This window comes from Sapajus apella, unplaced genomic scaffold (assembly GCF_009761245.1).
Source record: "Sapajus apella isolate SASKATOON/1434 unplaced genomic scaffold, GSC_monkey_1.0 scaffold88, whole genome shotgun sequence".
NCBI lineage: Eukaryota > Metazoa > Chordata > Mammalia > Primates > Cebidae > Sapajus > Sapajus apella.
In genome coordinates, this window is record NW_022437028.1 from 5735875 (window position 1) to 5760657 (window position 24783).

Sequence of the window (24783 nt, forward strand, 5' to 3'; positions counted from 1 at the left end):
GCCTCCCAAAGTGCTGGGATTACAGGCGTGAGTCACTGCGCCTGGCCAGATGTTCCAATTTTAACAATGTCTTTGTGGAATCAAGCTGTAAGTACAGAAAGAACTGCCTCAGAACATCGTCAGTTCCCTGGCCCTTCACCAGCATGCACACCCCGAAGAATAACAATGCTCCTCAATGATGCTACTGCGAGTACCTCGCCGATGGCCTTGATCTTGCTCAGGCAGTTCCTCATGGCTGTGCTGTCAGCATTCTCAAGCGTTCCCTCTTCTTCCAGGGAGGCCAGGTAGGTGAGGGTTTCCCTGCCGTACTGCTTACAGGCCTCGGTCAGTGCTAGAGATGCAAGGCAACAGACACTTTTTTTTTTTTTTTTTTTTTTTTGAGATGGAGTCTTGCTGTCACCCAGGCTGGAGTGCAGTGGCTCGATCTTGGCTCACTGCAAACTCCACCTCCTGGGTTCAAGTGATTCTCTTGCCTCAGCCTCCTGAGTAGCTGGGATTACAGGTGCACTACCACGCCCGGCTAATTTTTATATTTTTAGCAGAGACGGGGTTTCACCATGGTGGTCAGGCTGCTCTTGAACTCCTGATCTCAAGTGATCTGCCCACCTTGGCCTCCCAACGTGCTGGGTTACAGGCATGAGCTACCATGCTCAGCCCAACAGAGACTTTTTTTTTCTTTTAAAACGTGTTTCACTCTTGTTGTCCGGGCTGTAGTGCAATAGCGTGATCTCGACTCACTGCAACCTCCACCTCCAGGGTTCAAGTGATTCTCCTGCCTCAGCCTCCTGAGTAGATGGGATTACAGGCATGCGCCAACATGCCCAGCTAATTTTTGTATTTTTAGTAGAGACAGGGTTTCTCCATGTTGTTCAGGCTGTTCTCGAACTCCCGACCTTAGGTGATCTGCCTGCTTCAGCCTCCCAAAGTGCTGGGGTTACAGGTGTGAGCCACCTCACCCAGGCCAACAGAGACTTTTAAAGACCCCCTGCTCCTCTGGTACATGAGCAGCCCCTCACACCCTGGTACTCACAGTCAGCAGGCTCAGGTGGGGCTCTGAGGCTGGTGGTGGCACCGTGAGCGATGGCATCGCTGCTCAAGTGGGCCAGCAGGGTTATGGAATGGAGAAGTCCACTGATGTCTGCCAGGAAAAGGAAGTTTCTCAGGTCTGGTTGATGATGTCACTTTCAGACCCTCTTCTCCCGTTTCATGAGTTACCTACACGCCTTTCCTGATGCAGGGGAAACTGTTCCCGCATTCAGGTGCTTCTGAACCCTGTCCCACCGTCACTAATGACAGAGACTCTCCTTGGCCCTTCTTACCTTCTGGGCAGGCCAGATACTGGCTCCAGCTTTTGTCCAGTTGCTCGATGCAGCTGGAAATGGACATGACCGCGGAGAGGAGGTGATCTGTCAGAGGGAACACAGCGTAAGGTCAGGGCAAGTTCTCACAGCTGGCTTCGTCCTCATCAATTAAGTGCCGAATGGAGGAGCTTACCTAGTGGGGAAGCTTCCTGCCTAGATGTGAAGTTCATGAGCAACTACCTCTTGATTCAGAACATAGTTTTTTCCATACAGAAACACAGAAGTGTCCGCTCCTGGTGGATTGTCTTGTCAGTGTGACCCACTGTCTAAAGTAGTGGCTATCACACCCAGGGCCTTTAGAAGATACTACTGCTAGGCCTACTGTGGTGGCTCATGCTTGTAATTCCAGCACTTTGGGAGGCCAAGGTGGGAGTTCAGAAGTTCGAGACCAGCCTGGCATATAGTGAGACCTCGTCTCTACCAAAGATTAAAAAATTAGCCAAGGCCAGGCATGGTGGCTCATGCCTGTAATCCCAGTACTTTGGGAGGTCAAGGTGGGTGGACTGCCTGAGCCCAGGTCTTCAAGACCAGTCTGGGCAACGTGGTGAAGCCCCATCTCTAAAAACAATATAAAAATTGGCTGGTGCAGTGGCTCACGCCTGTAATCCCAGCACTTTGGGAGACTGAGGCAGGTGGATCACAAGGTCAGGAGTTCTGGACTAGCCTGGACAACACAGTGAAACCAAAAATACAAAACTTAGCTGGGCGTGGTGGCGCATGTCTGTAATCCCAGCTACTCAGGAGGCTGAGGCAAGAGAATTGCTTGAGCCTGGGAGGCAGAGGTCGCGGTGAGCCGCATTTGCACCATTGCACTCCCGGCTGGGAGACAAGAGCAAGACTCCATCTCAAAAACAAAACAAAAACAAAACTTAGCTGGGCGTGGCATTACGTGCCTGTAGTTCCAGCTACTTGGGAGACTGAGCGGGGTGGATTTCTTGAGCCCAGGAAGCAGAGGTTGCAGTGGGCCACTGCACTGCACTCCAGCCTAGGCAACAGACTAAGACCCTATTTCAAAAGAAAAAAAAAAAAAAAAAAGAAAATACTAGTGTACAGGCCCTAATGCACAGAGTTTCCAAATTTAACTGATCTAGGATGGGGCCTGGGCACCCCTAAGGTAATGCTGACATGCCACTGAGCTGAGTGCCCCTGTGCTAAGTCTCATGTGAGACTGTACATCAACAGAGTCTCAGTCTGTAAGGACCTGGCCCCTGCCAGCTGAGCAATTGCAAGTATACCTGCAGACCCAGCGCAGCTGATGAGAGGGGGCTCTTCAAGCTGGTTCAGGGCGTCTTGTATCACCTGCTCCGCGGCCTTCCTGGACCCCACCAGAAGCATTTTTCGTTGGTCTTTCACAAGCTGGCACATAGATTCCTGAAAAGGGTCCAGGGAGGTGAGACTCTGTCCTAGACTCCATAATGAACCTGAGCAGCATGACCTGGTTGGAGCTCTGTAGGAGTTCAGTCAGGGTGGTGGGAGAAATTATAGGAAAAGGGTGTAAACCTTGGAAGGCCGGGAGGTTTTTGCAAAAGCCTTGGGAAAGAAGCTATGGCTGAAGGCAGCCTAATCCCCTTTCCTTGAGCAAACAGCTATTGAGCAGATACAAGGAATGCAGGGGAGTTTATCTAAAGAGCTTGTTTACTCATGTGGTCCTAAGACCGACCTTTGAACATCCACGGGTAGATGACTGCTCTCTACTCGAGGGGTCAGCAAAGTTAATTACCCACAAATGGTGTTTGCTTTAGGCCTTTGTCATTAAATCTGTACTAAACAAAGGCCCATGGGTCTGGCTGGTGGGGGCCACGGCTGCTGACTCTTTACAGCATCCTCCTCGGTGTCTATAAGTGGCCTGGTCCCCTAGCCTGCTCTTTCACTGGCTATGTGTGTCTGAGTGCGTTTGTTCATCCTTTGCTGGGTCAGGGTCTGCAGGGCGGACCCGACAGAGCTCCTAGCATCGTAGCTGAAGTCATGGCCGGTGAGGTCCAAGCCAGTTAGCCTGAGACAGAGAAAGTTGCTTTAACTCTGTGCACGGGGTATGCTGCTGCCCACAGAGGCTGGGGGAATGGATTACTGCACCCCCTTCTCATGCCTGGGAGCGAATGCCAAATTTCCCTTGTCATACAAAACAGAGAGCACTCTGCTTTCCCTCATGGTCTCTGCAGGCGGTGCAGGGCCTGCTGGCATTAGGGGCGGGCATTATACCTACAGAATGCCTTCACAATCAGGCCAAGCCCCACCCCCCTTCACAGCAGCCCCAGAGTCTTCCTGGCCTCCGTGCACGTGCAGAGCCCTTGGTGGGAGTTCACAGGTGCTTGCTCGCTTCCGCATCCATTACTTGCCTCTGTGCTGGCCAGTTTGAGCTGGGTGTCCTGAAGTTCTTTCTGAAGAGCGGATAATTCCTCCTCCCTATGAGCTGCGCCACTCACCAGGCTGTCCCGCTCCTTCTCTAGCTCAGTGATCTGGGCTGCCCAGTTTGCTTCGGACTGCAAAGGTGACCGCAAGGAAAGAGGGAGACGCTGGTTGGGTTAAACAGTCCCCACTTCCCAGAGTTCCAACCCACCACCTGGCTACAAGGACTGGGAGGTGATGGCTCTTGAACCTGCCACTCTGATTCCCTCCTGAGGACGCTCTGATTGCAGCTAGGGCCGACTTGGCCAGGCCAAGGATGGTGGATGACAGCAATGCCAAAGCCAGGGGTGGGGCAAGAAAGGAGGCCAGCCATGGAGGCTCATGCCTGCAATCCCAGCACTTTAGGAGGCCGAGGTGGGAGGATCACTTAAGCCCTGGAGTTCGAGACCAGCCTGGTCAACATAGTGAAAGCCGGGTGTAGTGGTGTGTGCCTATAGTCCCAGATATTTTGGGGGCTAAGTGGGAGGATCAACTGAGCCCAGGGAGGTGGAGGCTGCAGTGAGCTGAAATTGCGCCACTGCATTCCAGTTTGGGTGATGGAAGAAGACCCTGTCTCACAAAAAAAAAAAAAAAGAGAAAGGAGGCATTTACCTGGGCAGATGTTTCCAGGCTGCCTTGGAGAACCTGGAGCTCCCGTTGGCTTGTGGCAAGTTCTTGCTTTAAGCTCTCTAGAACTTCCAGCTGTTCTTGAGTCTGAAAGAGAAGAAAAGCAGAGGGACTCTGATTTGGGTGGTGGCAGCAAAGGATATAAAAATGTAAAAATGTCCCAAGCGATCAACAAGAGATCTGTAAACTCTACTGTATGTAAGTTACACCCCCAAAAAATGCAGCGCGTGGGAGGAGGAGGCGAGACCCCAGAGTGTACTGAAAACATTTTTTCTGGCTAAATGGAATGTCAAGGAAATAATTTTATTTATTTATTTATTTATTTTTGAGACAGAGTCTCACTCTGATCACCCAGGCGGGAGTGCAGTGGCGCGATCTTGGCTCGCTGCAACCTCTGCCTCTTGGGTTCAAGCAATTCTCCTGCCTCAGCCTCCCGAGTAGCTAATTTTTACATTTTTAGTAAAGACAAGGTTTTGCCACGTTGGCTACGCTGGTCTTGAACTCCTGACCTCAGGCAATCCTCCGGCCTTGGCATCCCAAGGTGCTGGGATTACAAGCATGAGCCATTGCACCTGGCTTCCGGGAAGGAACCTTAGAAATATTTCCCAAATGTCATGCTTGAGTCCATACTACCAAAACCAAACTGGATCTTAGATTCAGGCATCCCAACAGCTGGTATACCGCTGAACCACAGCATCTCTCCAGCTCCAAATGACTCTCTTTCTTTGATTTCTTTGCTAATTGTGTTTGTCAAAGAGTGGGTTGAGACTCATTAGTAAGAATTCACAGCTATCATTTTAAAAATGGATTAAATAGAATAGAAATATCCAAATGAATTCACATAGTAAGGATAAGTATTGCTTGGTGAAACTTGTATTTCTGAGAGACAGATGTAGTTTTTATGTGTGGTCACAGAAAAGTGTGAAAGCTACTCCTCTAAATCTAAGGCATTGGTTTGATTTCTCTGACATCTCTAACTCCACCTCTAAGCCTCTGATCTGCCGATCAGTCCTCCCCCAACACAATGGTGTTCTGCTGCTTTTTTTTTTGAGATGGCGTTTTGCCCTGTTGCCCAGGCTGGAGTGTAGTGATGAAATCTCAGCTCACCACAACCTCTGCCTCCCGGGTTCAAGCAATTCTCTTGTCTCAGCCTCCCAAGTAGCTGGGACTATAGGCACGCATCACCACGCCTGGCTGATTTTCCTGTAGTTTTAGTAGAGATAGGGTTTCAACATGTTGGTCAGACTGGTCTCAAACTCCTGACCTCAGGTGATCCACCCACCTCTGCTTCCCAAAGTGCTGGGATTACAGGCGTGAGCCATTGCACCAGCCTTTTTTTTTTTTTTTCTTTTCATAGAGACAGGGTCTCATTCTGTCACCCAGGCTAGGGTGCAGAGAGGCGATCATAGTTCACTGCAGCCTCCATCTCAAACTGGGATCAAGCGATTTTCTCACCTCAGCTTCCCAAGTAGCTAGGACCACAGGCATAGATGCCACTACACCTGGCTAATTTTTACATTTTTTTTGTCTTGCTCTGTTGCTCAGGCTGGAGTACAGTGGCATGATCGCAGCTCACTGCTGTGTCAAACTCCTGGGCTCACAATCTTCCTGCATAGCCTCTCAACTAGTTGGGGCTACAGGCATGCACTACCACGCCCAGCTAATTTCTTAGTTTTTTTGTAGACACAAGGTGTCACTTTGTGACCCAAGCTGGCCTGGAACTCCTGGCCTCAAGCCATCATCCCTCACGCTGGGATTCCATAAACCACCGTGCCTGGCCTGTCTGTAAGTATTTGTAAATAACGCTCGTCCCTGTCTGTCTGCTACCCATATGTTTTCCTTTCCCCAAACTCTGCTCCAGACTCATCCTTGGAAAGCCTTTGCTGATTAAACCCATGTAACTTGGGTCCTTCCATTATTTCGTGTATGCACTGGTGACAGTGTCTTGCTGCTCCGTGTGGCTGCCATGGTTTGCTCCCTGCGGTGTGATGCCAGCCAACCCACAGAACTGCCCACGGAGCAGAAGACCACAAAGTCCCCGCCACCAACTCGACAGCACCCTCCCACATTTCCCGAGCGCTCCTTCTCCCGCTCACCTTCCGCTGGCCCTGGTCACTAATGCGCTCCAACGAATCCTCCAGCTCTTTTTTTTCTCGTTCCAAATCTACCTGGGCTTGTCTGGCCATGGACACCTGTTTGGTCACCTCTGCATTCTGCAAAAGAACAGTGTCTTGAACCAGGAGATCTGAAGCTTAGGGGACATCCTCCTCCTAGGATAAGCGATCACACTCTGGCTGTGCGCCCCCTAGAGTCAGATATAGGAATCACTTTCCTACCGGGAGGGAAGCGGGAACAGAGCTGTCACCTTCAGATGCTTGCCACTCATGTATTTCCAAAATAATAAAGAAGGTGGGTGACCTACAGTGGGGCTGGCAGCCAGCACAGAGCCGAAGACACAGAGGCAAGGCAGCCTGAAAAGGTGTGGTTCCCGAGATGGTGGCAGTGCCTTAGAGATCAATGGAGGGGGTGCCGGCCCCGGGGAAGCCGCAGGTCCAAGCCGCTCTCTCCCCCAAGGTGCGGGGCCTGCAGGATGGTGACGGGGGCTGAGGGTCCTACCTTCCGTAGCAGGTCAGCGTGGTTCTGAACCAGCTCGCTGTACTTCTCCTTTAGCTTGCTATACCGCTGTTCATTGGCCTGCGCTTTCCCTGTATTGTCAAGGACCAAGGTGAGGAGTCTACCCTAGCAGGGACCCTTGGCCTCCTTGCAATGAGCCAGGGTCCCTCGAAGATCCTCCTTGTTTTGTTTTGACAGTTTTGCTGTCACCCAGGCTGGGGTACAGTGGCACAATCACTGCTCACTGCAGCCTCGACCTCCTTGGGCTCAAGCCATCCTCCCACCCCTGTCTCCTGAGTAGCTGGGCTCATGGGCATATGCCGCTGCACCTGGCTAATTTTTGTAGAGATGGGGTCTCACTGTGTTGCCCATGCTGGTCTCAAACTCCCGGGCTCAGGCGATCCACCCGCCTCAGTGGGATTATAGGCGTGAACCACCGCGCCTGGCCAAAGTTCCTCCTTTGATTTCAGGAATGCATGCATATATGTTTTTCTACCTTGGAAATCCTACTTACAGAAACTTCTCTGGGGAGTCATCTTTAAAAAGAATTGTATTGGTTAAAAATCAAGCCGGGGGCAGGCGAGGTGGCTCACGCCTGCAATCCCAGCACTTTGGGAGGCTGAGGCGGGTGGATCACCTGAGGTTAGGAGTTCGAGACCAGCCTGGCCAACATGGCGAAACCCCGTCTCTACTAAAAATACAAAAATTAGCCGGGCATGGTGGTGTGCGCCTGTAGTCTTAGTTACTCAGGAGAGTGAGACAGGAGAATTGCTTGAACTCGGGAGGCGGACGTTGCAGTGAGCCCAGCCTGGGGGACAGAGTGAGACTCTGCCTCAAAAAAATAAAAGAAAACAAAAAAATAATCAGCCAGGGCTTCATGCCTCTTCAGCACTTACGTACATGGCATTTATTCTATCTGGGCTTTCAGCTTTTCAAAAAAATTTAAATTTTTTTAGAGTTGAGGCTGTCCATTACTGAGGCTGGAGTGCAGTGGTGTGATCAGCCTATTAAAGCCCTGAATTCCTGGGCTCAAGTGATACTCTTATCTCAGCCTCAAGAGTAGCTGAGACTACAAGCACATGCCACCACTCTCGGCTAATCTTTTTTAGTTTTTCTACAGATGGGGTCTTGCTATGTTGCCCACGTTGGTCTTGAACTCCTGGCCTTAAGCAATCCTTCCATCTTGGCCTCCCAAAGTGCTAGGATTACAGGCATGAGACACTGTGCCTGGTCGGCTCTCAGCTTTTATGTCAATTTCTTTGTCAGGACCTCAATCCTCTCTCCTTCTCCCTTAGCATCCACTGCCCAGGGCAAACACTTCAGCGCCATTGTCTATATTTCCCATCTGTGCTCAGCGGTGCCTCACACAGGCCTTTGTGCCTGCAGGACTTGAACCCGCCCTCTGGACTGAGGCTAAGAGCTGGCATTCCTGACAGTGCTTCTAGAAGGACACAGCTGTGGGGGGGGCTCCCCTGCCCAGCCTCTGTGCCTCATCCTGAGTCCAGCTGGGCTCTGCTGCCCACGCCTGCCCCCCGAGCCTGCCCCCACCTCCGCCACGGCCCCCAGCCGCCACTCACTTTCTATCTCAGACAAGCTCCGCTGAGCCTTCTCGGTGTCCTCCCGCTGCCTCCGGAGCTCGTCCAGTTCTGCCCGCAGGAACTCACAGTCGTCGGCCGCCTGCTGCCGCAGGTGCTGCTGCTCGGCCAGCTCCGCTTCCAGCTCGCTGATGCGGCCCTTCAGCTGCAGCACGACCCGCTGGCTCTGTGGGGGACTTGGGTCATGAGGCCAACCGCCCACTGCCACGGGTCACGGGTGTGAACCGGAGAAGCATGCTTCCACGTAAATACCCGGTTCCCCACGTCAACTCCCCACGTCTCAGTGGGGTTGGGCCTTCTGGTCATTAGGAGCTCCTCAATCAGCAGTAACAGGGGATGATGGCTGGGCAATTGTGGTCCTCTTTAGAGTGGCCAGGAGTAGCGGTGGCTGTCCCTGTGTGTAAAGTCACCTGACCAGCCACTCTGAGGGGCAGTTATCGATACAGCACCAACACTGCACATAGCCATCTTCTTCTCCTTTTTTTTTGGTTGGGGGAGACAGGGTATCACTACCACAGACTGGAATGCAGCGAGGTGATCCTGGCTCCCTGCAGCCTCAGCCTTCTGGGCTCAAAAGATCCTCTAGCTTTAGCCTCCCAAGAAGCCAGCAGTACAGGTGTACACCGCCATGTCCAGCTAATTTTTAAAGTTTTTTTTTATAGGGCCGGGCACAATGGCTCACACCTGTAATCCCAGCACTTTGGGAGGCCAAGGCAGGAGGATCACCTGAGGTTGGGAGTTCAAGATCAGCCTGTCCAACATGGAGAAACCCTGTCTCTACTAAAAATACAAAATTAGCTGGGTATGGTGGCACATGCCTGTAATCCCAGCTACTCTGGAGGCTGAGGAAGGAGAATCGCTTGAACCTGGGAGGCGGAGGTTGCAGTGAGCTGAGATCGTGCTATTGCACTCCAGCCTGGGGAATAAGAGCGAAACTCTGTCTCAAAAAAAAAGAAAGTTTTTTGTAGAGATGGGGTCTTGCTATGTTGCCCAGGCTAGTCTTGATCTCTTGGGCTCAAGTGATCCTCCTGCTTGGGCCTCCCAAAGTGCTGGGGATTACAGGTGTAAGCCACTGCACCTGGCATACCAATCTCTCCTTATCATCATGTGAGAAAGTCTAGTCTTGTTTCCCACAGCTTCTGAGCCTCGTGGGGACCCAGGGTCATCTCTGGGTATCACAGCGATACTGTGCCTGGCCTAACTGCTGCCGTCAAGGCATGTAACATGGACATGCATCACGACAGAAGACACAGGAAGACCTGGTTCTTTTGGATTTAGCATTTCTACCAGTTTTTGTTTGGTTTTAGAGATGGGGGTCTCGCTATGTTGCTCAGGCTGGATTCAAACTCCTGGGCTTGAGTGATCCTCCCACCTCAGCCTGCTGAGTAGCTGAGATCACAGGTGCATACCACCACACCTGGCTCGTTTCTACTAATTAACCTGTCCTAAGGATGTGGATCAAAAAGTGTCTATGTGATTATGTGATGCATTTTTATTTTTTTTTTAAAATTTTGAGACAGTCTTGCTCTGCTGCCCAGGCTGGAGTGCTGTGGCACGATCTCAGTTCACTGCAACCTCTGCCTCCCAAGTTCAAGCAATTCTTAGCCCTCCGCTTCCCAAGTAGCTGGGATTACAGGTGCCTCCCAGCACACCTGGCTAATTTTTGTGTTTTTAGTGGAGACGGGGTTTCACCATGTTGCCCAGGCTGGTCTCAAACTCCCAACCTCAGGTGATCTTTCTACCTTACCTTGACGTCCCAAAGTGCCGGGATTACAGGCGTGAGCCACTGCGCCCGGCCCATGCAGTTTCTTTCTTTCTTTCTTTATTTTGGAGACAGGGTCTTGCCTTGTTGCCCAGGCTGGAGTGCAGGGGTGCGATCATGGCTCATTGCAGCCTCTAACTCCTGGGCTCAAGCGATCCTCCCACCTCAGCCTCCCAAGCAGCTGGGATGACAGGTGCACATCACCAACCTCAGTTAATTTAAAATTTTTCTGTAGAGACGGGGTCTTCCTATGTTGGCCAGGTTGGTCTCAAAGTATCCTCCCGCCTTAGCCTCCCAAAGTGCAGGGATTACAGGCATGTGCCACCGTGCCTGGCCAGTGTGATGCAAATGCAGCATTCAAATCTACCGTGTTTTGGTGAAGGACAAAGGCAGAGCGGGTCCAAGGCATACCTCAGTCTTCATGTTTTCTAGCTGTGCCTTCAGTCCACTGATTTCTCTGTATAGTCGCTCAATTAAGTGGTCCCTGGGAAGAGAAGGGGAATGAGTTTGCTTCCATAGTGCTTCTAGCCCTCTCCTTTTAATTGTGAGCTCAGGGGAGGAAATTAAAAGTTGGTCTTAATTTGGGGACAATTCTTTGAAACTTTATAAATTATACTCTAAATCAGATACTAATCTAATAGTCGTAAGTCCATGGTTATTGATTTTCTTCTGGGATTAAAGGGGCCAATATTTGAGGATCAAGACATTTTGTGTGTGTGTGTTTGGTTTTGTTTTAGAGAGAGTCTGGCTGTTGCCCAGGCTGAAGTGCAGTGGCACCATCATAGCTCACTGCAGCCTTGATATCCCAGGCTCAAGTGATCATCCCACTTCAGCCTCTTGAGTGGCTGGGACTACAGGTGTATACCACCTACCCAGCGAATTGTTTTACTTTTATGTAATAGAGGTGGGATCTTGCTATGTTGCCCAGGCTGGTCTTGAACTCCTGGCCTTAAGCAATCCTCCTGCCTCATCCTCCCAAAATGTTGAGATTACAGGCATGAGCCACAGCACCCGACCCTTCGAGATGTTCTTTGTCTAGCCCCTCCTCTTTGGTTAGTGTTTTGAGGCAGACCAGGACTGAACTTAGCTCCTGCACCATCTGCTTGAACCCAGCTTGGACTCACTTCTCATCCTTGTTCACGCCGTTTTGACTGTTGAAATTGAAGGGATCACTGCTGAATGAGCTGCCAAAGATGTCATCAAACTTGTTGTCAAATAAATTCTGTGGTTGACCAAAAAGGAGTGAAAGTAAGTCAGAGAGCTAGAGAATTCTGTATGTGGGTCAGTTGAGTGACATGGGAGAATGTCCCTTTTCTCAATTTGGTTCAGACCGATTTGTTTATTTTATTTATTTTTACTTTATTTTATTTTTTTTTAGACAGGGTTTCATTCTTACTGCCTAGGCTGGAGTGCAATCTCAGCTCACTGCAACCTCCGCCTTCCGGGTTCAAGTGACTCTCTTGCCTCAGCCTCCTGAGTAGCTGGGATTACAGGCATGCGCCACCACACCTGGCTAATTTTGTATTTTTAGTAGAGACAGGGTTTCTCCATGTTGGTCAGGCTGGTCTTGAACTCCCGACCTCAGGTGATCCACCCGCCTCAGCCTCCCAAAGTGCTGGGAATTACAGGAGTGAGCCACCGCACCTGGCCTATTTTTTTTTTTTTTAATTTTTTTGAGACAGGTTCTCACTCTACTGCCCAGGCTGGGGTGCAGTGGTGCGATCATAGCTCACTGCAGCCTCCAACTCCTGGCTCAGCCTCCTGAATAGCTGGAAGTAGAGGTATAGACCACCATGCCTGCCTAATTTTTTTATTTTTATTTTATTTATTTATTTATTTATTTAGGTCCTGGCTCTTGTTCTCTTGCCTAGGCTGGAGTGCAGTGGCATAACGGCTCACTGTTAGCCTTGACCTCCCAGGCTGAAACGATCCCTCCATCTCAGTCTCTTGTATAGCTGGGACCACAGGTATGGGCCACCACGTCTGGCTAATTTATTTTTGTAAAGATGGGGTCTTCCTATGTTGCCCAGGCTGGTCTTGAACTGGCCTCAAGCAATCTTCCCACCTTGGCCTAGCAAAGTGTTGGGATTACAGCTGTGAGCCACTGCACCCAGCCAGACCCGTTTATGATCCTTCTGGGAGCCACAGAGCAGGATGCTCAGCCAAGCTTGCTACTAGGTGAAGAGAAGGCTGAACCTGGTTAGCGTCAATGGGCTTTGGCCAGGGTCTCCCCCAGCCTCTCCCCTGTACTTGGACGCAAGAGCGGTCCTCACCTGCTGAGAGGCGTCCATGTCCATGAGGTCATCCTTCTCTAGCACTGGCTCGCTGTCGGGGGACGAGGACTCCGCTGGGATCACCACCACAGGGCTGATGTGTTCTGACAGGGCTGAGGCTCGCAGGAAGTTGGGTGGGTTCTGAAGACGAAGACACATCCTCAAACAGTGCTCGCTTGCCAGGCCCTGCCAGCCTCTAAGAGGGTACTTGGGGCCTCTGCAGTGCCCAGGGTTTGTGGTCGGGCATGCTTACCTCGGGCAGCTGGGGGATCTGAATCAGCCGCTTGAAGTACTGCAGGTTGCTGGAGCGGTAGAATAGATCTTTCAACCTAGGGGTGGAGAAGGACCTGAGGGTGCTGGGTGTCTTTATGAGCCCCACGTAAGGGACAGAGCAGCCACCTGGCCTTCCCGCCCCCACCCCAGCCCAAAGGCCCAGGCTGTCAAGGAGATAAACTCCATGGCGCTGGGATTCAATTATGATGCTACAGAGAAGGATTATTTAAAGCTGGTCCTCAGGGACCTGGTGGTAAGGGAAGAGTAGTTGATGCTACAAATCCTTTGGAAGAGGAGGTAATCCAAAAGCTGATTTCTTCGTTGCTGTAGAATATATGTCGTTGTTTTGCAGACTTAACTTCCTAGGAGTGTTTGGTTTAGGGTAACATTAATAGAAATTGACTTTCTCTGAGGATAAACCAAGTAACCATAGGAAAAGGGAAGGGAATTGAATCACAAAGGTAGCTCTCTTCTTTAATTACTTCTTGTTTTTGGACTATTTATTTGTTCTCTCCACAATTACAAGTTCCTGGGAAATGGGGACTGAGCTCTGCTGAGCTGTTTCCCCTAGTGCCAGGAACAGGCGAGCCGTTCAATAAACACTTGGAGTATTACAGTTGCTTGGTAGTGTGTCCTAATCATGGGTAGATATGCACATGAGGAAACCCACATTTTTTCATAGCTCATACAGCCTTGAATTCCTGGGCTCAAGTGGTCTTCCTGCCTCAGTCTCCCGAGTCGCTAGAACTACAGGGATGCACCACCATGCCTGGCTGATTTTTAATTTTTTGGTAGAAACAGGGTCTTGCTGTGTTGTCCAGGCTGGTCTCAAACTCCTGGCTTCAAGCAATCCTACTGCCTTGGCCTCCCAAAGTGCTGGGATTACAGGCGTGAGCCGCCACACCTGGCAAAATCACCATCTTTTTCTCATTCACAAATATCTATTTTGAATCTAAACACTGAAGACCAAGAAAGCTGAGTATCCAGATGTATATATTCTTTATCTTTATTACTTTTAAATATTGTTTGAGATAGGGTCTTACTCTGTCACCCAGGCTCCAGTATAGTGACATCCTCATGGCTCACTGCAGCCTTGACCTCCCTGAGCTCAAGGGATCCTCCCACCTCAGCCTCCAAGTAGCTGAGAGTACAGGCGTGTGCCACCACACCTGGCTACTTGTTTTACATTTTTGGTAGAAATGGGGTCTCACTGTGTTGTCCAGGCTGGTCTCAAACTCCTGGGCTCAAGCAATCTACCCAGCTTGGCCTCCCAAACTGCTGGGGTTACAGGTGTGGGCCACCACGCTTGGCCTCTTTTAATCTTTTTTTAGAGACAAGGTCTTGCTCTGTCGCCCAGGCTGGAGGGCAGTGGCATGATCATGGCTCACTGCAGCCTTGACCTCCTGGGCTCAAGCAATCCTCCCACCTCGGATTCCCAAGTAGTTGGAACTATAGGTTTGCACCATCATGCCCAGCTCAGATTTATCTATTCTCAGATAAAATGGGAACATGGGCCTTAACTCCTTCGGCCTGCAACATAGAATTTTCTCCAGCTTAGCCCAATAAATGAAACCCCCGGGGTCTCGTCACAGCCTGTCAGATTCCAAGACTTAGGCCCGTCTCTGTGACATCACTGCCGCTTCCCCTGAATTCAAGGACAATGAGGTCTCAGACAGGTGACCGTGTGTGTGCAAAACAGCAAGGCTGTTCCCATCTACTCAGGGGAGATGTTTTCATAAGCGAGGAGAAAATGAAAGGAAATGAAATCACCTGACCACACGTCCCCATCTTGCTGGGTTGGAGCCAACAGTAACAGGCTGGCTGCTTTCACAAGCTACCGGAATTTCACATTCCAGGAAATCAGCCCCAGGGCCTGTCTCCTGGGACTAAAGAAGCCATTTATCTTAGAATATGTACACGGCTTCTCAAATGGAACAGAGGAACCAGGAGGTGGGGACCACCACGCACTTGTCCTTTGCTCGCTCCCGGGGAAGCGGCCAGAGAAGCTGAAACTTGGCATTTGGGAGCTATGGTCAAGGGTGAGGAAATTAACAGGAAAAACAAGAGGATGCACATATACAGAAGCCGGGAGGTCCTTTTCAGCTCCCTCTGTCCTTCCCTTTTGCCTGGTCATGCTTTCTTTCTCTTTTTTTTTTGAGATGCAGTCTCAAAACAGAGTCTTGCTCTGTTGCCCAAGCTGTAGTGCAGTGGCATGATCTCAGCTCACTGCAACCTCTGCCACCCAGGTTCACGCTGCTACTGCAGCGTTCTCTTGCCTCAGCCTCCCAAGTAGCTGGGATTACAGCTTTTGTATTTTTAGTAGAGACCGGGTTTTACCATGTTGGCCAGGCTGGTCTCGAACTCCTGACCTCAAGTGATCCACTCACTTCAGCCTCCCAAAGTGCTGGGATTATAGGCGTGAGCCACCGCACCCAGCCTAAATAAGATTTTTTTTTTTTTTTTTTTTTTTTAAATGAAATCTCCTTCTGTTGCCCAGGCTGGAATGCAGTGATATGATCTTGGTGGAGGTTGATCACTGCAACCTCCTCCTCCTGGGTTCAGGCAATTCTCCTGCCTCAGCCTCCCGAGTAGCTGAGATTACAGGTGTGCACCACCATGCCCGGCTAATTTTTGTATTTTTAGTAGAAGACAGGGTTTCACCATGTTGGTCAGGCTGGTATTGAACTCCTGACCTCAAGTGATCTGCCTGCCTCGGCCTCCCAAAGTGCTGGGATTACAGGCCTGAGCCTCTGCGCCCGGCTGGTGTTAGCAACTTTTACTGAGGCAGCAGTGCACAGTAGCAGCAGAGGTCCTGCTCCTTGAAGAGCGGGGCTACCCCATAGGCAGTGAGCCCAGAATAGCAGCTGTCATATTTATATCTACTTTTAATTTTATGTAGATTAAGGGGCAGGTTACGCAGAAATTTCTAGACAAAAAGTGGTAACTTCCGGATTGGCAGGTTATTGCCATGGAAAGAGGTGCTAACGTCCAGGTGTTGCCATAGCAATGGTAAACTCTCACGACATATTGGTGGGCGTGTCTTATGCAGAGGTGCTTCCTCCCCTTCCCGGTTTTACTTGCCCTTAATTTGGTCCAATGCCCAAGCCCTGCCTCTGGAGTCTGGTCACCCATCCCACCTCAGGGGCAGGTCATATTTGTAGGGTATCAACCAAACCTGCTAGTGGATTGGACATGGGGGATGAGGAAAATAGTGACTTCCAGATCTCTGGCCTAAATGGATGATGGCAGTAATTGTTGAGATAGAAAAGAATAGGGAGGGGCTGAGCACGGTGCCTCACCCCTGTAATCCCATCACTTTGGGAGCCCGAGGCGGGCAGATCATTTGAGGTCAGGAGTTCGAGACCAGCCTGGCCAACATAGTGAAACCCCGTCTCTACTAAAAATACAAAAATTAGCCGGGCATGATGGTGGATGCCTGTAATCCCAGCTACTTGGGAGGCTGAGGCAGGAGAATCACTGGAGATAGGGAAGCTGAGGTTGCAGTCAGCTGAGATCACACCACCGCACTCCACGCTGGGTAACAAAAAAAAAAAAAAAAAAAAAAAGAAAAAAATAAAGGAATGCAGAGAGAAAGGTTATTTTTGGGAAAACCTAGAGTACAGTTGGAGATTTAAGTATGGTATACAGATGTCTAATTGGGCACAAGAGGTTGGAATTCAGCAGTAAGGCTTGGCTAGAGATACATACTTAGGGGTTATCAGTCTATAAATGCTACAAGACGAGAATTTAGGGAGAGGGAAAAGAGAAGAGGATGAAGTCTGGGGTGTAAGCAGGCAACTAAAGAATGGATGAACTCTCGGCCGGGCGTGGTGGCTCACGCCTGTAATCCCAGCACTTTGGGAGGCCGAGGCGGGTGGATCACGAGGTCAAGAGATCGAGACCATCCTGGTCAACACGGTGAAACCCTGTCTCTACTAAAAATACAAAAAATCAGCTGGGCATGGTGGCGCGTGCCTGTAATCTCAGCAACTCAGGAGGCTGTGGCAGGAGAATTGCCTGAACCCAGGAGGCGGAGGTTGAGGTGAGCCGAGATCACGCCATTGCACTCCAGCCTGGGTAACAAGAGCGAAACTCCGTCTCAAAGAAAAAAAAAAAAAAGAAAGAAAAGAATGGATGAACTCTCTTTCTTCTGTACGCGTCTATGAGATTTATCAGAGAACCAATAGTTACCCTAGCTGTAGGTAGATTCGTCTCTGTCTGAGCTACTGTCTGTCACTTTATCACCATAGAATGAAGATAAACTTATCCTCAAGTATCTAAAAAATTTTTTAGAGACAGAGTCTCACTTTGTCACCTAGACTGGAGTGCAGTGGCACAATCATAGCTCACTGCAACCTCGAACTCCTGGGCTTAAGCCATCCTCCTGCCTCGGCCAGCCTCCTGCCTCAGCCTCTCAAGAGTAGCTGGGATCACAGGTGCATACCACCATGCCCAGCTAATTTGTTTTACGTGTTTTTCTATAGAGACGGGTTCTCGTTATGCTGCCCAGCCTGGTGTGGAACTCCTGGCTTCAAGCAATCCTCCTGCCTCAGCCTTCCAAAGTGTTGGGGTTATAGGCATAAGCCACTGTGTCCAGCCACCTCTCAAGTATTTTAAAGCCAGTGTTCTCATGTGGCTTAATGATTTTATTTTTATGTATTTATTTTGAGACAGAGTCTCGCTCTGTCGCCCAGGCGGGAGTGCAGTGGCGCAATTTCAACTAATTGCAGCCTGTGTCTCCTGGGTTTAAGCAGTTCTCTGTCTCAGCCTCCCAAGCAGCTGGGATTATAGGCACCCACCACTATGATAATTTTTGTATTTTTAGTAGAGACGGGGTTTCATCATCTTGGCCAGGCTGGTCTTGAACTCTTGACCTTGTGATCCACCCGCCTCGGCCTTCCAAAGTGCTGGTATTACAGGCGTGAGCAACTGTGCCTGGCCTGACTTAATGACTTCATAGCACTCTTGGATTCACCTCCATTCCTGTTACCTGAACCACTTACTTTGTAAACTGCTCCATGAAGCGGTCCCGGTGGCCTTGCAGGGTGTCAGCTGGGAGGCCTGGAAGAAATTGGAAAGAGTGTGAGAGGGAAGGAGGACCAGAGGGCAGGGAAGCCACAGCGGGGCTCTGGAGGGGGAGGAGCCCAGCCATCCCAGGGCATGTGGCCAGCACTGCCAGGGGCCACGACTAGCCTAGAGCTGTCCCGAGGTCTGGTAACCAAGGGAGCCCAGCAGGAGCCAGCAGGAGTGTGGAGACGCTTATCCTCCAAATCCTTCCACTTCGGTGAGTTCCTGAAGGACAAGTCATGCCGGTCACAATAGGGTGGAAATTGTGTCCCAGACTAGAGAAGCAATGGTGGCCTGACCCAGCAGGACCACGGCCGGGGCAGGAGGAAGCGGTTCTTTCTCAGGTATTGCCTGCATTTGTTTTATCCTGAGGCTCAGGGCTGGTATTAGTCTGGAAGAGATCCACAGAGCCTGCTCCAGAGCATGGCTGTCAGAAGGCAAAGAACAAAGGATTGAGGGCTGGGCGCGGTGGCCCACACCTGTAATCCCAGCACTTTGGGAGGCCAAGGCGGGAGGATCACTCGAGGTCAGGATTTCAAGACCAGCCTGGCCAACATGGTGAAACCCTGCCTCTAATAAAAATACAAAAATTAGCTGGGTATGGTGGCAGGTGCCTGTAATCCCAGCTACTCCAGAGGCCGAGGCAGGAGAATCTCTTCAGCCAGGGAGGCGGAGGTTGCAGTGAGCTGAGATTGCACACTGCACTTTCTGCACTTTTTGACAGCAAGACTCTGCCCAAAAAAGAAAAGGGGGCTGGACATCGTGGTTGACGCCTGTAATCCCAGCACTTTGGGAGGCCTAGGCAGGCAGATCAGGAGGTCAGGAGATCAAGACCATCCTGGCTAACATGGAGAAACCATATCTCTACTAAAAAATACAAAAAATTAGCTGGGCATGGTGGCATGCGCTTGCAGTCCCAGCTACTCCAGAGGCTGAGGCAGGAGAATCGCTTGAATCCGGGAGGCGGAGGTTGCAGTGAGCCGAGATCGCGCCATTGTGCTCTAGCCCAGGCGACAGAGACTCGATCTCAAAACAACAACAGGGCCGGGTGTGGTGGCTCACACCTGTAATCCTAGCACTTTGGGAGGCCAAGGTGGGTTGATCACCTGAGGTCAGGAGTTCAATACCAGCCGGGCCAACATGGTGAAACCCCATCTTTAAAAACAGAAACAAAAACAAAAGAAACAACAACAACAACGACAAAAAACCCAAAGGATTGAGGCTTGGGAGCTGGGTTCCAGTCCCGGCTTGGTCGGTAGCTAACTCTATGACACTGTACACGCGGTGGCCTCTTAGGGCCGCCTCCTCCTCTACAGAGCCGGTTCTCTGAGAGCCTGTCATCTCTCAGATGTGTGAATTTGCATATTTCAGCTATAGATCCACAGCTTGGCAATCCTTTTAGTGTTTGCTTTATTTGTTTAAATTTAAATTTGTTATTTTGAAATGGGTCATACATTCATCAGATAAAATCAGGGAACACATGTATAAAACATGATTATCGAAATGGCAAAAGATGGCTGGGCTCAATGGCTCCCATGTGTAATCCCAGCACTTTGGGAGGCTGAGCGGGGAGGATCGCTTGTACTCAGGAGTTTGAGGCCAGCCTGGGCAACATAGCGAGACCCCCATCTCTAGAAAAATTAAAAAATAAAAGTTAGCCAGGTGTGGTGGTGTGTACTGGGGTCCTAGCTACTCCAGAGGTTGAGGTGGGAGGATCTTTTGGCCCAGGAATTTGAGGCCGTAGTCAGCTATGATTGCACCACTGCATTCCAGCCTGGGTGACAGAGCAAGGCCCGGTCGTGAAGAAAAAAAAAAAAAAAAAACCCCAATAAAAACAAAAACAAAATGGCAAAAGTGGACAGTGAATGAATATGGCACTTGACCTAAATGATCTTTCCCCCAAGAACCCTTTACCCAGTTAAATCAGGAGAAAAACATCAGGCAAACAGAATCCAGGAACATTATGCAAAAAACTCAAAACTGTCAAAGTCACCAAAAATAAGGGAAGTTTGAGAAATGAAACATCATAGCCAAGAGGAACCTAAGGAGACATCACAACTAAATGTCACATGGTGTCATATGGTGTACTGGATGAGATTCTGGGACAGAAAAGGGCATTCGGGTAAAAACTGTGACAATCCGAATAAAGTACAAACTTTAATTAATAATAAAGTCTCGAGCCTGGTTCATTAGTTGTGACAAACGTCTCACACTAACATATGAATACATGGAACATGGTACTGGGCATACGAGAACTCTCGTTTCTATTTTTATAACTTTTCCGTAGGCCTAAAACAAAAATAAATGTTTGTTTTTAGAAAAGAGTGCCGGGTGCAGTGGCTCACACCCATAATCCCAGCACTTTGGGAAGCCGAGGCGGGAAGATCACTTGAGCTCAGGAGCTCCAGACCGGCCTGGCCAACGTGGAGAAACCCTGTCTCTACTAAAAACAATACAAAAATTAGGCAGGTATGGTGGCTGGCACCTATAATCCCAGCTACTTGGGAGGCTGAGGCAGGAGAATGGCTTGAACCCAGGAGGTGGAGGTTGCAAGGGGCTGAGACAGTGCCATTGCACTCCAGCTTGGATGACAGAGTGAGACCCTGTCTCAAAAACAAGTATATATTGTAGAGAGTAACCCTCCTACCCCTTCCCCAGCCCAGAGGCAATCAGTGTGAGTCATGGGTATCGCCCCGTCTTTAAACCCAAACACGTAATGGCCTGTCTCTTCTCATAACTCCCTCAGCCTCCCGGGTAGCCGGGACTATGGGTGTGCACCACAACGCCCGGCTTAACTCCCCATTTTACAAAAAGGCAGTGGTGACGTTCTATTGAGCAACAGTGTTCTTGGAAATAATGAGAAGTTTCCATTTAAAACAAGGAAAAGTTCATCTGTATTCAGTGCTCTAAGTAGCTGGTCCCTTCTCTTGGGGGCTCACTGCACCCTCCCAGCTCCCTTCCGGCAGGCTGACTTGCTAAGCCTTTCTAATCCTTGGGCAGCTAATTCCACAAAACCATCCCAGATTAATCCAAGTGATGCTACTTCCTTCCCTTGTACTGTCTAAATAACGAGATTCATGACGTGTCAATGACCATAGTTACAGAGTAGACTGTCTTATACTACTATTTTTTTTTTTTTTTGAGGCAGGGTCTTGCTCTGTTGCCCAGGCCGGAGTGCACAACATGGCTCCCTGTAGCCTTGGCCTTCTGGGCTCAAGCAATCCTCCAGCCTTAGCCTCCTGGGGAGCTGGGACTATAGGCGCATGTCACCATGCTTGGCTAATGTTTATATTTTTTGTAGAGACAGGGGTTTCGCTATGTTGCTCAGGCTGATTTCCAACCCCTGAGCTCAAGAGATCTGCCTGCATCAGCCTCCCACAGTGATGGGATTCCAGGTGTGAGCCACTGTGCCTGGCCCAGGCGCATCATTTTAAACCAGAAGCACACAAAAGTGTAAGAACTGGCTGGGTGTGGTGGGTCACACCCGGTAATCCTAGCACTTCAGGAGGCTGAGGTGGGCGGATCACTTGAGGCTACGAGTTTGAGACCAACCTGGTCAACATGGGGAAACCCCATCTCTACCAAAAATTCAAAAAACAAACAAAAATTAGCTGGGTGTGGTAGCACACACCTGTGGTCCCAGCTTCTTGGGAGGCTAAGGCACAAGAATCGCTTGAACCCGGTAGGCAGAGGTTGCAGTGAGCTGAGATCACACCATCGCACTGCAGCCTGGGAGACAGAGTGAGACTCTGTCTTTAAAAAAAAAGCTGTAAGAACCTCTGCAAGACCAGAACCTCCAAACTGTATATATTCTGCTAAGGGCACCCCAGGGAACTAAAGCTAGGTGAGGGTTAGATCTCCATTTAATGAGCAGCTGTGTTTTATAATTTATATTTCTCCATAAAATTCCATTCGCACAAAGGGATCGTGTGGATAAATGGTCTGGAAATCATTACGTTAGCTCATGCAGGTCTAGGCCGGGTCTGCTGTTAACTGTGTGGTTCGTAGGATACATGACATATTTAAGGAATGGTGATGTGCTGAAGCTACAGGCAGACAGAGAGGACCTGGTGATGGCAGCCACCAGTCCAGGTGACCTGCCACTGCCATCATGCCAGCTGAGGCAGAGAGGCATGGCCAAGGCTGTGTACTCCATGGGGCAGGCAGAAGCCTCTCCCCCGCTGGGTGGGGCTGTAGCCACCCAAGTTGTGGCTGCAGATCTGAGCCTCCCTGTGCTCTCTAGGGGGCTGGGAGCAGGCAGGAACCCTGCCCTCCCCGGTGCAGCTGCAGCTACAGATCAGGGCCTCCTGCTCCCTGGAGCAGGTAGCAGCCCGGCCACCCCACACCCACCCACAAGCCCAGCTGCAGACTCAGGCATCTCTGCATTCTTCGAGGCCTGGGAAGGCTCTCCTTCCCCTTACAGACCCAGAAGAGCCTTCTCCCGCTGCCTGACTTCTTTTCCCTCCTGTCGGCACCCACTCCGATTGTAGAGCAAAGTTGGGGCTGAACCCTGGTGCCATGAATGGCAGCGAGAGGCAGAGAGATTCCTGAGTGGAAGCAGTGGGTCCCCAGTGGGGGCTGGGCTGCCAATCCCACAGACCGAAATGGGAATTTATGGTGCCTTTTCTGGGTCTGCCCATGGACCAGTGGGGGTGCATTTCCTCCCCTCTGAGGCCCATAAAAGCCCTGAGCTCAGCCACAGCTAAGCGGAGATGGATGACCAGTTACAAGGAGGAGCGACTCTGTCTGCTGAGGGCTTCAGAGACCTGCAGAAACGCCAGGACGACCAGCAGCAGAGGGGAGCGACTCACTCTGTGGTCTCTTTCCTGCTGAGAGCTGAGCACTCTGCCTACAGAGAGGGCTACCCACTGCGGTCTCCTCTGAGCTGCTCTGATACTCAGTTAACACTCCTCTTCATCTTGTCCACCCTCCGCTTGTCTGCCTACCTCATTCTTCCCGGATGCAGAACAAGAACTCAGGCAAAGGCGCCACTAGCCACAGAGGTTTCCAGCCAGAAAATCAACACCCTAAAGATCCCGTAACACACTGGGACACGACAGTGGCAAGCCAGGTGCTTTCCTGGACACACCAAAGCCGGGGCCCTGCTCTTGTATCCTCACAATGGTCAGGAGCTCGCGGGCCTTTTGGAACAGGAGATACAGCCAAAGGCACTGAGAAGGGCTGCATTTCTCCAGGGACATCCTCAGGCCGGGATCCTCCCTCTGGCCTGAATCTCACATAAGAAGATCTGGCCTGCGGTACTCACAGGAATGGAGTTTGAAGAGCAGCTTGACAGTGTAGTCATAAAGGTGGCTGCAGTCCAATATGACCTGGATCAGTGGGGCCAGGCGGCACTGCCCTGCTGTTGTCACGGACACAGAGCGGGACATGTCCAAGGAGTTGAACACTAGGAAATAAAAGTGAGGGAGAAAGGTGGTAGGGCCAGGAAGTGATAGACAGTCTCTATGGAGGGGCAGAGGCAGGGGTCTAACATATACCAAGGACCGATTCTGTGCATGCTTTACCTCATCTAACTCATTTAACTGGTACATCACTCCCATGAGATGGGTAACCGTATCCGCATTAGACAGGTGAAGAAACAAAAGGTAAGTCACTTGAAGGCCGTCACAAGGTCAAGAAGTGGTTTTGGTTGGGTGCGGTGGCTCACGCCTGTAATCCCAGCACTTTGGGAGGCTGAGGTGGGCGGATCACCTGAGGTCAGGAGTTCGAGACTAGTCTCTCCAACATGGGAAAACCCTATGTCTACTAAAAACACAAAAATTAGCTAGGCATGGTGTTGCATGCCTGTAATCCCAGCTACTCAGGAGGCTGAGGCACGAGAATCATTTCAGCCCTGGAGGCGGAGGTTGCAGTGAGCTGAGATTTCGCCACTGCACTCCAGCCTGAAAGACGGAGCAAGACTCCATCTCAAAAAAAAAAAAAAAAGAAGTGGTTTTGTTGACAGGTAGTAAGCCCAGGAGCTCATGGGGCCAATGATGGTTAGGCCAGGCGACTCTGTTCCTGAGAGCCAAAATATTCAGTGCATCATGAATGGGTGAACTAAACGCAGAGCCCCATGCTAGTCTGGAAAGAAATTTGCTTATAACCTGGGAGAGCTCCTACCATGGAGGACATGGAGGAGGAGCCTCATCTTCCTTTTTTTCTTTTTTAAGAGACTGGGTCTCAGCCAGGTGCGGTTGCTCATACCTGTAATCCCAGCACTTTGGGAGGCTGGGGTGGGAGAACTGCCTGAGCCCAAGAGTTTGAGACCAGCCTGAGCAACATGGCGAAACCTCATCTCTACTAAAAATCCAAAAATTAGCCAGGTGTGATGGCTCATGCCTGTAATCCCAGCTACTTGGGAGACTGAGGCAGGAGAAACTCTTGAACCCAGGAGGTGGAGGCTGCAGTGAGCCAAGATTGCACCACTGCAGTCCAGCCTGGGCGACAGAGTGAGACTGTTTCATAAATAAATAAATACATAAATAAAACAAAACAAACCAGGCATAGTAGCTCATGCCTGTAATCCCAGCACTTTGGGAGCCTGAGGAAGGTGGATCACCTGAGGTCAGGAGTTTGAGACCAGCCTAGCCAACATCGTGAAACCCCATCTCTACTAAAATACAAAAATTAGCTGGCTGTGGTGGTGGGTCCCTATAAACCCAGCTACTTGGGAGGCTGAGGTGGGAGAGTCGCTTGAACCCGGGAGGCGGAGGTTGCAGTGAGCTGAGATGGTGTTACTGCACTCCAGCCTGGGCGACAGAGTGAGACTCAATCTCAAAAGAAACTGCCCAACCCTGCCAAAAAAAAAAAAAAAAAAAAAAAAA

The 24783-nt window shown here is 50.4% G+C and overlaps 1 protein-coding gene across 5 annotated transcripts in view; it reads right to left on the reverse strand.

The window, feature by feature from the left end:
* Positions 1-24783, reverse strand: part of HIP1 (huntingtin interacting protein 1) — a 212411-nt gene that overhangs the window by 17553 nt on the left and 170075 nt on the right. For all 5 annotated transcript variants that reach the window (XM_032254993.1, XM_032254994.1, XM_032254997.1 and 2 more), the window contains exons 8-22: positions 23223-23363; positions 17893-17950; positions 12870-12945; positions 12617-12757; positions 11468-11565; positions 10755-10827; positions 8564-8747; positions 6990-7078; positions 6470-6586; positions 4359-4460; positions 3698-3841; positions 2597-2732; positions 1320-1406; positions 1031-1138; positions 195-331 (exon numbers count right to left, since the gene is read on the reverse strand). In XM_032254993.1, coding sequence (XP_032110884.1) covers positions 195-331; positions 1031-1138; positions 1320-1406; positions 2597-2732; positions 3698-3841; positions 4359-4460; positions 6470-6586; positions 6990-7078; positions 8564-8747; positions 10755-10827; positions 11468-11565; positions 12617-12757; positions 12870-12945; positions 17893-17950; positions 23223-23363 — 1691 coding nt within the window. The remainder of the gene's footprint in view (positions 1-194; positions 332-1030; positions 1139-1319; positions 1407-2596; positions 2733-3697; positions 3842-4358; positions 4461-6469; positions 6587-6989; positions 7079-8563; positions 8748-10754; positions 10828-11467; positions 11566-12616; positions 12758-12869; positions 12946-17892; positions 17951-23222; positions 23364-24783) is intronic.